Below are 12,108 nucleotides of genomic sequence, written 5' to 3' on the forward strand. Positions count from 1 at the left end.
TTGATTCTCAAACGAAACGGAATTTCTGGTCGAAATTTTAATTACACACAGTATGTAATGATAAGAAAGTACTGTATCTGCCTACATAGGCGACTGTGAAGAAGTGAGAGTAAGAAATTGGAAAAGAAGAGCCGCATGAGGTGAGTGAATGTGAGCGGAAGGATAATTCTCCTCGTATGACCAGTAGTTTCCATCAGCCACCCAAGCACTTTCCAACTGCGACACTTTCAGTCGTTCACTCGTTCTTTCCTTTTCGTCTTTGGGCTTGCTGTTTTCTCTTCTTCTGCCCAGCCTGTCACTTTCTTTCTCCCACTCTGTACGTTCCGAAACCACCTCTCCTTTCTTCCTCCTCCTCCTTTTCAGACGTTGAACTTGATACTGACCCTAATACCCTTTTTTTTCAATTACTTTGCTGCAATTTGTACAAGTATGTGGTACATTTTCACAAGTCTAAGCACAAAAATCTAAACAGATCATCAAAATGTCTCATGTTTCAAAACTCGAAGTACATTTTCAATTGACTGAGTACAAGAAACAAATTCACAAAGTAACTTGTTCACTGCACCAAATCACTCTTTGAATTTGTATACATATTCAATAAAGGTATCTGCTTTTCAAAATGCAATATTCACTTTACTTTGGATTTTCTTGTAATTTGTTTACAATACAATTAACTATCACTTAATCATACTGGTCAAAACTCATAACTACTGAAGCAAAAGTATGTTGTGCTAGTTAAAGGACACCACCGGTCAAAAGTTTTAGAACACCTACTCATTCAAGGGTTTTTCTTTATTTTTTAAAACTATTTTCAACATTTTAGAATAATAGTGAAGACATAAAGACTATGAAATAACACATAGCACAAGTGTTAAACAAATCAAAATATATTTGAGATTCTTCAAATAGCCACCATTTGCCTTGATGACAGCTGTGCACACTCTCGGCATTATCTCAACCAGCTTTATCTGCAATGTTTTTCCAACAGTCTTGAAGGAGTTCCCACACCTGCTTAGCACTTGTTGGCTGCTTTTCCTTCACTCTGCGGTCTGACTCATCCCAAACCATCTCAATTTGGTTGAGGTGGGGATTGTGGAGGCCAGGTCATCTGATGCAGCATTCCATCACTCTCCTTCTTGGTAAAATAGCCCTTACACTGCATGGAGGTATGTTGGGTCATTGTTCTGTTGAAAAACAAATGATTGTCCCACTAAGCCCAAACCAGATGGGATGGTGTATATCTGCTGAATGATATGATAACCATGTTGGTTAAGTGCGCCTTGAATTCAGACGGTGTCACCAGCAAAGCACCCTCACCCCATAACACCTCTTCCTCCATGCTTTCCGGTGGGAAATACACATACACAACCAAAAATCTCCAATTTGGACTCCAGACCAAAGGACAGATTTCCACCGGTCTAACGTCTATTGCGCGTGTTTCTTGGCCCAAGCAAGTCACTTCTTCTTATTGGTGTCCTTTAGCAGTGGTTTCTTTGCCACAATTCGACCATGAAGGCCTGATTCACACAGTCTCCTCTGAACAGTTGATGTGTGTGTCTGTTACTTGAACTCCGTGAAGCATTTATTTGGGCTGCAATTTCTGAGGCTGGTAACTTTAATGAACTTATCCTCTGCAGCAGAGGTGACTCTGGGTCTTCCATTCCTGTGGCGGTCCTCATGAGAGCCAGTTTCATCATAGTGATTGATGGTTTTTGCGACTGCACTTGAAGAAACGATCAAAGTTCTTGAACTTTTCCGAACTGACTGACCTTCATGTCTTAAAGTATTGATGGACTGTCGTTTCTCCATGCTTATTTGAGCTGTTCTTGCCATAATATGGACTTGGTACTTGACCAAATAGGGCTATCTTCTGTATACCCCCTAACTTGTCACAACTGACAACTGATTGGCTCAAATGCAGTAAGGAAAGAAATTCCACAAATTAACTTTTAAGAAGGCACACCTGCATTCCATGTGACTACCTCATGAAGCTGGTTGAGAGAATGTGAATAGTGTGGAATGCTGTCATCAAGGCAAAGAGTGGCTATTTGAAGAATCTCAAATATAAAATACATTTTGATTTGTTTAACACTTTTTTGGTTACTACGTGATTCCATGTGTTATTTCATAGTTTTGATGTCTTCACTATTATTCTACAATGTAGAAAATAGTAAAAATAAAGAAAAACCCTTGAATGAGTAGGTGTTCTAAAACTTTTGACAGGTTGTGTATATAGTTTGGTAATTTTGTTATTTTATTTAACTTTTATTTAACCAGGCAAGTCAGTTAAGAACAAATTCTTATTTACAATGACAGCCTACCCCGGGCAAAACCCTAACCTGGATGATGCTGGGCCAATTGTGTGCCGCCCTGTGGGACTCCCAATCACGGCCGGTTGTGATACAGCCTGGAATCGAACCAGACCGCTGCGCCACTCAGTAGCCACAAACTTGTGTCAGAAGTGGGATAGGAACCCACGCCTTCATTCGGAGACCAGAACTGCTGATAACTGCTGAACACTGTATCAATTTGACATCAATTTATGTTGGAAGGTAAAACCAAATCATATATACAGTGCATTTGGAAAGTATTCAGACATCTTGACTTTTTCCACATTTTGATACATTACAGCCTTATTCTAAAATGGATTAAATACATGTTTTCCCTCATCAATCTACACACAATACCCAATAACGACAAAGCGAAAACAGGTTTTTAGAAATATTTGCAAATGTATTAAAAATAAAAAACAGAAATACATTATTTACACAAGTATAATGACCCTTTACTATAAGACTCTAAATTGAGCTCAGGTGTATCCTGTTTCTATTGATCATCATTGAGATGTTTCTACAACTTGACAGAGTCCACCTGGGGTAAATTCAATTGATTGGACATGACTTGGAAAGGCACCCACCGGTCTAAGGTCCCACAGTTGACAGTAAACGTCAGAGCAAAAACCAAGCCATGAGGTCGAAGGAATTGCCCGTAGAGCTCCGAGACAGGATTGTGTCGAGGCACAGATCTGGGGAAGGGTGTCAAAAAATGTCTGCAGCATCGAGGGTCCCCAAGAACACAGTGGCATCTATCATTCTTAAATGGAAGAAGTTTGGAACCACCAAAACTCTTCCTAGAGCTGGCCACCCAGCCAAACTGAGCAATCGGGGGAGAAGGGCCTTGGTCAGGGAGATGACAAAGAACCCGATGGTCACTCTGACAGAGCTGCAGAGTTTCTTTATGGAGATAGAATAACCTTCCGGAAGGACAACCATCTCTGCAGCACTCCACCAATCAGGCGTTTATGGTAGAGTGGCCAGACGGAAGCCACTCCTCAGTAAAACGCACATGACAGCCCGCTTGGAGTTTGCACCTAAAGTTTCTCAGACCATGAGAAACAAAGAACTCTTTGGCCTGAATGCCAAGCGTCACATCTGGAGGAAGCCTGTCACCATCCCTACGGTGAAGCATGGTGGTGGCAGCATCATGCTGTGGGGATGTTTTTCAGTGGCAGGGACTGGAAGACTAGTCAGGATTGAGGGATAGATGAATGGAGCAAAGTACAGAGAGATCCTTGATGAAAACCTGCACCAGAGCGCTCAGGACCTCAGACTGGGGGGCGAAGGTTCTCCTTCGAAAAGGACAATGATCCTAAACACATAGCCAAGACAACGCAGGAGTGGCTTCAGGACAAGTCTCTGAATGTCTTTGAGTGGCCCAGCCACTCGAACCCGATTGAACATCTCTGGTGAGACCTGAAATTAGCAACGCTCCCCAACGTGACAACACTTGAGAGGATCTGCTGAGAAGAATGGGAGAAACTCCCCAAATCCAGGTGTGCCAAGCTTGTAGTGTCATACCCAAGAAGACTAAAGTCTGTAATCGCAGCCAAAGGTGCTTCAACAAAGTACCGCGTAACTAATGTAAATACAAAAGTAAATGTGATATTTCTGTTTTGTATTTTTAATAAATCTGCAAAAAATGAAATTATAAATGTTTTGTCCAACATACGTACTGGATAAGGAAACTGTAAGACTGGCATATTTCTCAACATGTTCACAACCTGCCAATGGATACAAATTATAAAAAATGGTGCATGTCAAGTTATAGTCAAATACTGTATGTAAATTATATTAACCATCTACTATTCTTTACATTCAGCACTTCAAAAAGGAGAGTTGTATATTGTATTTTTTGCTATTGGATTACATGTTATTTAAAATGACTAAATGGTGAGCCTATGAGCTATTTGTATTTCACGGAAAGAAACTTGTATTATGCATGAATGACTCAGGCTGAAAGATGTCTTAAACCCAAATGAATGCAGGATCAATGGTTCTGAACATAAGATAGGGGGTATTACAAGTGCTATCAGTTCAGTGTTTTGTAATTAGGGTTTTGAAAATCTACCACTTACAATCAGAAAAATATGCCGAAGAGATTGAAAAAAAAAAAGGTCATAAAATTGCCCCAATGTGACCCCCCCCCCAACACACACACACACACTCCACTCCTCCCACTCTTATTTATACCAATAGCCCCCTCTTTCTAGTGTTTTTTTCCTTCGCTCATGCACTACATATGTTTACAGGATGTGGCGGGAGGAGGGTGGGGGTGTAGAGGGGGACGGTGAAAGAGTCGTAGTGGGAGGAGGAAGGATTAAGAGTGAGGTGATAAGGTGGTGTTCATCATCACCATCTCTTTAAACTCACATATTAGCATGTAGAACAGAGCTCAACCCTGAACCATAAGAGGCCTAATATTAACATTTATGATTTATTATTGCTCTAATTGTACTATTCAGGCTCAGCTATAGCTATTTTCATATCTACTACATCTTAGGCCTTGCGTGAAAGCGTGAATGTGGAAAGAAAGACAATAAAAAGAGAGGAAAGGCAAAAAAGAGAAAAAAAGCAGTAAGGTCAGTACTGAAGAAAGACTTTCTTCCCTTAAGATGGTGGCGTTGGTGAACAATAATGTCTGATTCGCAGGTAAGTACTCCGCTCTTCGTCTTGTACCAATTACTGGTTAATGGTCTCTCATGGGGTGGAGGCTTTGGGGGTTAATTAGCGTTGCCGTCAGTAACAAGCACTGCTAATTAGTGAACATCAAAACGAGCTCTGCCGGTCATAATGGAATGTCAGGTCATCTCTCCCGAGAAGGACCAACGTGAGTGTGTGTGTGCGTGCGTGTGTGTGTGCGCGTGCGTGTGTGCGCTTGCGCGCGTAAAGTATAGGCTCACGTACAGGCTACCAGGGTAACATTTTACCTCTACTTCTAGTGTATAACCATTGTTAGGCGGTGTGTATTTGACAGTGTGTATTTGCATGTCTTTGTGTTACTCTATAACACCTCCTCTTTCTGGGGATGGAGGTGATGCAATATGAAGACTAGTGATGGAAAGTCAAGTGTGTAAAGTAGTAGGCTATTCCATAAAAATGAATCACAGGACAGAGGCAGGGACTGACATTAATAAGGTCAGAAAGACACAAGTTAGGATTATGTTTTGGTTGTCCGAAGATTATCATCACTTTCCTGAAAATGTGAATGAGCTGTTAACACGCAGTCATATACAGTAGGCCTATTGCCTGCCTTTCCCCTACACATAGGGGAGGAATAACAAAGATAACTAGGCTACTGACTTTCATTGATTTTGGTTGTTGTCAGTCAAAAAATTCAGAGCAGGCTCAATTTGCCCACCTGCCATAATTGCCCAAAAAATGAGGGATTATAGAATTCTTTGCAGTTTGGTTGTTTTCACTCAGAGCAGCAGGCTCAACTTTCGCGGTATATAATTATAGTATAATTAGAGCCATTCGAATTGTAACAAATTTAAACCAGTGTCTCACCGTGGTGTCAGTGTTGAAGGTGGAAGAATTTAAGCATCCAAAAATAGCTAACTGAAATGGTAAGCCTATGGATGCTGGGTGTAAGATGCTCAGACTTTCGCTCATAAGCATTGAGGCTTATTACGGTAGACAACCTATTTGACCTTGTCTTCAAGTAGGCTTTGTTGGTCACTAATGTAATAAAACAGTGCGTTCACTTTATTCTTTTGCAAACTATTTTGGCACATTGATTGGTAAAATAAATGTCTCGAAAATAATCATTGCCTTTGAGGAAATCTGCTGCTATGCACAATTAGACACGCGCAAATATGCAACCTGAGCTTGATAGTAGGAAGGACACCACCAAAACCAAATCTTCCGATATATATTTGTATTTTCTCATGAATGTCGATAACCCAGGTAATTCTTGAATTATGTCAATGTTTGAAAATGTGAAGTTTGTAGGTTTTTATAACAGCTAGGGTAAACGTCTATCTATTCAAATGTTGCTAATTAGTGTACATCAAAACGAGCTCTGTCCGTGATAGTTGTAATGAAATGTCAGGTCATCTCTCCTGAAGAAGACCAACGCGCGCGCGCGTGTGTGTGTGTGTGCGTAAAGTATAGGCTCATGTACAAGCTACCAGGGTAACATTTTACCGCTAATTCTAGTGTATAACCATTGTTAGGCGGTGTGTATTTGGCAGTGTGTATTTGCATGTCTTTGTGTTATTCTATAACACCGCCTCTCTTTCTGGGGATGGAGGCAATGCAATATGAAGACTAATGATGGAAAGTCAAGTGTGTAAAGTAGTAGGCTATTCCATAAAAATGAATCACAGGACAGAGGCAGGGACTGACATTAATAAGGTCAGAAAGACACAAGTTAGGATTATGTTTTGGTTGTCCGAAGATTATCATCACTTTCCTGAAAATGTGAATGAGCTGTTAACACGCAGTCATATACAGTAGGCCTATTGCCTGCCTTTCCCCTACACATAGGGGAGGAATAACAAAGATAACTAGGCTACTGGATTTTATTGATTTTGGTTGTTGTCAGTAAAAAACAATCTCAGAACAGGCTCAATTTGCCCACCTGCCATAAATTGCGTGTCTTTCACGTTATCAATGGAGAGGAACCAGAGGTCAGTTTTAGGATAGGCTATTGGAAAATGTGAAATTCTTTGTAGTTTGGTTGTTTTCCCTCAGAGCAGCAGGCTCAACATTTGCTGCATATAATTATAGGCCTATTAGTCTATAATTAGAGCCATTTATAATTGTAACAAAGCTAAACCAGTGACTCACCGTGATGTCAGTATTGAGGGTGGAAGAATTTAGGCATCCAAGAATAGCTCATAGAAACCGTAGACCTATAGAGGCTGAAAGGGTGGGTGGAAGATCCTCAAAAGTTTCGCTTATGTGCATAGAGACTTATTACTGTAGACAGTCTATTTAATCTCGTCTTCAAGTAGATTTTGTTGGTCACTAATGTAATAAAACCGTGCGTTCACTTGATCCTTTCGCAAACGATTTAGGCACATTGATTGGCCAAAATAAATGGCGCGAAAATAATCATTGCTCTTGAGGAAATCTGCAGGTATGCACACTTAGTCACGCGCAAATATACAACCATAGCTTGATAGTAGGCAGGACACCGCCAAAACCAAAGCTTTCGATATATATTTGTATTTTCTCACGAATGTCGATAACCCAGGTAACTGATATCATTGTTTGAAAATGTGACGTTTTTAGGCTTTCGTAACAGCTAGGCTAAACGTGTATACATTCAAATGTGAATATTTAGATTAGAGGTAAACACAACGAATGGAAAATGTCGGAGTTGTTTTTCATGACACGACGTTCATTTCAGGTTCACAAGGCCTAAAATGTATTATTATTTGAAATGTAATTATTGCAGGTAATACATTGCAATTAAAACAACTGTAGACTGTTATACGATTTTGTAAGACATGCATGTCAATAGCTTAGCCTATTAGCTTGTTAAATGGCATGCGCTCCATCATACATCATTATTTGTGTCTTAATTAATCGTTTTTTATTACTATTCAAGACTGATTATGAAAAATAGTTTTGATTTAAAAAAGGCTATATTTCGAGCATAATACATTTCTGTCAAAAACGTGTGTGCAGAAATAAATTCACTTGCATTTCAACTTCTAATCTATTGTAGAAAAATTACCTGTTGTAAATCATTTGTCTAGGCCAATGCAATTAAATTCTCGAGGTTTTTGACACAGGTTCCCAAAATTATAGACTTACCCTATATGAAATGAGTTACAGTCTCCAATTATGTGAAATATGTATTATTATAATTTGTATTGTGCATGTATTTATACAGTATGTAATGTATTTGGAAATCTTGAATACCACTTTCACATTTATGTTTGACGTTAATTATTTTATTAACGATTCTGTAAAAACATATGACTGTGTTATTCATACTGCAATTTCCCCTCCAGAAAATCACATTCCTTTACCAACGCTGACTTTATTACAAATAGATTAGTTATATTTATGGTGGGGAGATTTGAAAAGACATGATCTGTGCCGCCAGGTTTCATAACCATTTCACTTGCGTTCATTAAGCCAGCCTGATGTAAATATAGTGTGTGGCCTCTCTCTCAATCCTTGTGTGCATAGCATGCGTTACGGCATAACATTGAACATGTCCCAGTGACACTCATAAACGGGGAAGCCACTGTGCGAGCCAATGAGGATTGGAGATGGAGGGCAGGGGAAGAAAGGGTGAGGGAGCTTTTCTCCCTGTGAATCTCTCATCCTCATCCCTCCATATACGCTGGGCGGGCTGGGGATGTTTGTCAGTTGGAAACATGTTATATTTAACCTGCTTCCTTCTCTCCCCTGCAGATATCAGGATGTCAAAACCAGCAGAGGATGAGAAGCCTGGGGCAGACTTTCCAGGGGAGAGCACAGGTAACCATTTTGAGGCAGCATTATGTGTTGCTTTGATATCAGTTATCGTCATGTGCCATCATTAGGCCTATTTCATGTTTGAATGAAAGGATGTGTGCGTGTCCACATCTGTTTATGTTGTCGTATTGATTGGGGAGAGTGGGCTAATCTGGTGTGTTGTTTTTGGATGTATTTACATTTTAGTCATTTAGCAGGCGCTCTTATCCAGAGCGACTTACAGCAGCAATTAAGGTTTAAGTGCCTTGCTCAAGGGCACATTGACAGATGTTTCACGCAGTTAGAGATTCAAACCAGCGACCTTTCAGATATTGGCCCGACGCTCTTAACTGCTAGGCTAGCTGCCACTCTATGACACAACACATCCACAATAAGAGACCTGAAATCTTCTTCTTTGGTCACGTTTCTCACATTTTCCGAACAGAAAGTGAGAATGTTTTTGTCAGACTTGTTTGTATGACTTATGCACGTGACACTATACCGCCATATAAGTCACTGCTCAGAGTCATGTTGTCACACACCTATGTGTTTTAACTAGACAGCTTGGGCTGCGGAATGTTAGTAATTGACATTTGAAGTAACCTGTTTAAGGTTTTGCTGCAGCCCGAGGTATTTACAGTCGATCATGACGGGGTTATTAGAATTCCATCTTATACTTTTCTCCTCTCTCTTTCTCACCCTCTTTTTTAATTTTTTTTTATCTTACAGACTCTGAGAGGAACAGTCCTGGTGCCAATGATCAGGTATGTCATTTCAATTTAATTAATTGTAAAATTACGTTTGTTGTTGTTGATTTATTGTTATTCGTGTTTTTATTTATTGCTGTCGTTTGCTCTAAGGTTGTAATAAGATTATCTGTGCATATAGTAGAACCTCAAAGATCCAAAAACTTAAGGACTAACCAGTCAACCCAACGGGCAATATTAAACCGGGACATAAATGCCAAAAAACTCATCTTAGGCTACAGACAAACAGAAATGTTGCTTAGATTTGGTAAAAACATACCAGATATGTACAGTATCTGGCAAAATTATTTTTTTAAACATACACAATCATAATTTTGTATAAAGGTTTGATGCTGTTTTAAGGTGAATTTCAAAGTGTTATAGACATTTCAGTGTTCAGAACCACCTCGATTCCCAAATGTGTCCTGAGGTCCTACTGATGTACTTTTTTGGATAGGTTTGAATTAATGTGAAAATGAAAATGATTAGGAAACACATGGATTCAATTGATATTCTGTCAATCTGGAATGGCACCTGTGTTTATGGCTTCGCAGTTGAATAGATTTAAAGTTCTGTGTCTGAATGGATTCTATTGTTGCCATTCGTCTCATCATAGGTTCAGCCAATGAAAACGAGTCCCTTCAGTCTTTCTCCTACCTTGAGCAGCATCAAGGTGAGTGAATTAGTGCACTCACATGCAAGAGAGACGGTGTGTGTGTGTTTGCACAGCCCACTTTATAAAGACATGCTGCAGAAGAGGGGGGGAAATTAGCTTTTCCTTTCTCTACAGAAAGACAGACTATGGACATTGATATATAGAAATTGAGGGAGATCGAGGAAAAAAAAGAGTGATGGGCAGATGGATGGATAGGACAGGTCAGAAATCCTCAGCTAACCTGGAATATTCTAAAAATTATTTAGACAACAGAGCTCAACATTTTATGCATGGTAATATATTTTGTACTGTGTTTTGTGGCCCCCATCAGGGCTAAAATGCTGATCAAATTCATAAATACTGAACAAAAATATAAATGCAACAATAGGAGAACCTTCTTGAACAACAACCATCTCTGCAGCACTCCACCAATCAGGCCTTTTGTTTTAACCTTTATTTAACTTGGCAAGTCAGTTAAAACCTTTTGTGACTGGGGGCAGTATTTTCATTTTTGGAAAAATAACGTTCCCGTAGTAAACGGGATATTTTGTCAGGACAAGATGCTAGAATATGCATATAATTGACAGCTTAGGATAGAAAACACTCTAAAAGTTTCCAAAACTGTAAAAATGTTGTCTGTGAGTATAACAGAACTGTTATTGCAGGCGAAAGCCTGAGAAAAATCCAATCCGGAAGTGCCTCATGTTTTGAAAGCGCTGCGTTCCAATGCATCCCTATTGAGCAGTGAATGGGCTATCAACCAGACTACCTTTTCTCCGTTATTCCCCAAGGTTATTCCCCAAGGTGTCTACAGCATTGTGACGTAGTTTTACGCATTTATGTTGAAGAATACCCGTAAGCGGCTACATTGCGCAACTGGTCACCTGATGGCTCCCAGAGTGATTCTCGCGTAAAATACAGAGGTAGCCATTATTCCAATCGGTCCTACTGAAAAAACAATTGTCCCGGTGGATATATTATTGAATAGATATTTGAAAAACACCTTGAGGATTGATTATAAACAACGTTTGCCATGTTTCTGTCGATATTATGGAGTTTTCGTGACTACAATTTCCGGGCAATTTCTCAGCCAAACGTGAAGAACAAACGGAGCTATTTCGCCTACAAAAATAATATTTTGGGAAAAAAGGAACATTGGCTATCTAACTGGGAGTCTCGTGAGTGAAAACATCCGAAGCTCATCAAAGGTAAACGATTTCATTTGATTGCTTTTCTGATTTCCATGACCAAGTTCTGCTAGCTGGACAAAATGCTATGCTAGGCTATCGATAAACTTACACAAATGCTTGTGTATTTTGAAAATCTGAGATGACGGTGATTAAGAAAAGGCTAAGCTGTGTCTCAATATATTTCACTTGTGATTTTCATGAATAGGAATATTTTCTAGGAATATTTACGTCCGTTGCGTTATACTAATTAGTGTCAGTCAATGATTATGCTCTCTCATGCGGGATGGGGAGTCATTAAAGGTTAAGAACAAATTCTTATTTATACTGGGGAAATTTTGGTTAACTGCCTTGTTCAGGGGCAGAACAACAGATTTTTACCTTGTCAGTTTGGGGATTTGATCCAGCAACCTTTTGGTTACTGGCCCAATGCTCTAACCACTAGGATACCTGCCGCCCCTCAGTAAAAAGGCACATTTCAGCCCGCTTGGAGTTTACCAAAAGGCACCTAAAGACTCTCAGACCGTGATAAACAAGATTCTCTGGTCTGATGAAACCAAGATTGAACTCTTTGGCCGAATGCCAAGCGTCACGTCTAGGGGAAACCTGGCACCATCCCTACGGTGAAGCATGGTGGTGACGGCATCATGCTGTGGGGATGTTTTTCAGTGGCAGGGACTGGGAGACTAGTCAGGATTGAGGGAAAGATGAACTGAGCAAAGTACAGAGAGATCCTTGATGAAAACCTGCATCAGAACGCTCAG

General features: G+C 39.9%; 1 protein-coding gene across 1 annotated transcript in view; it reads left to right on the forward strand.

Moving 5' to 3' along the window:
* The window catches only part of LOC135551422 (POU domain, class 2, transcription factor 2-like), a 67,768-nt gene that overhangs the window by 46,952 nt on the left and 8,708 nt on the right, over positions 1-12,108 (forward strand). The window contains exons 2-4 of the mRNA XM_064982637.1: positions 8,715-8,780; positions 9,486-9,520; positions 10,119-10,175. Of these exons, the coding sequence (XP_064838709.1) occupies positions 8,715-8,780; positions 9,486-9,520; positions 10,119-10,175 (158 nt within the window). The remainder of the gene's footprint in view (positions 1-8,714; positions 8,781-9,485; positions 9,521-10,118; positions 10,176-12,108) is intronic.

Source organism: Oncorhynchus masou, chromosome 13 (genome assembly GCF_036934945.1).
Source record: "Oncorhynchus masou masou isolate Uvic2021 chromosome 13, UVic_Omas_1.1, whole genome shotgun sequence".
Classification (NCBI taxonomy): Eukaryota; Metazoa; Chordata; class Actinopteri; order Salmoniformes; family Salmonidae; genus Oncorhynchus; species Oncorhynchus masou.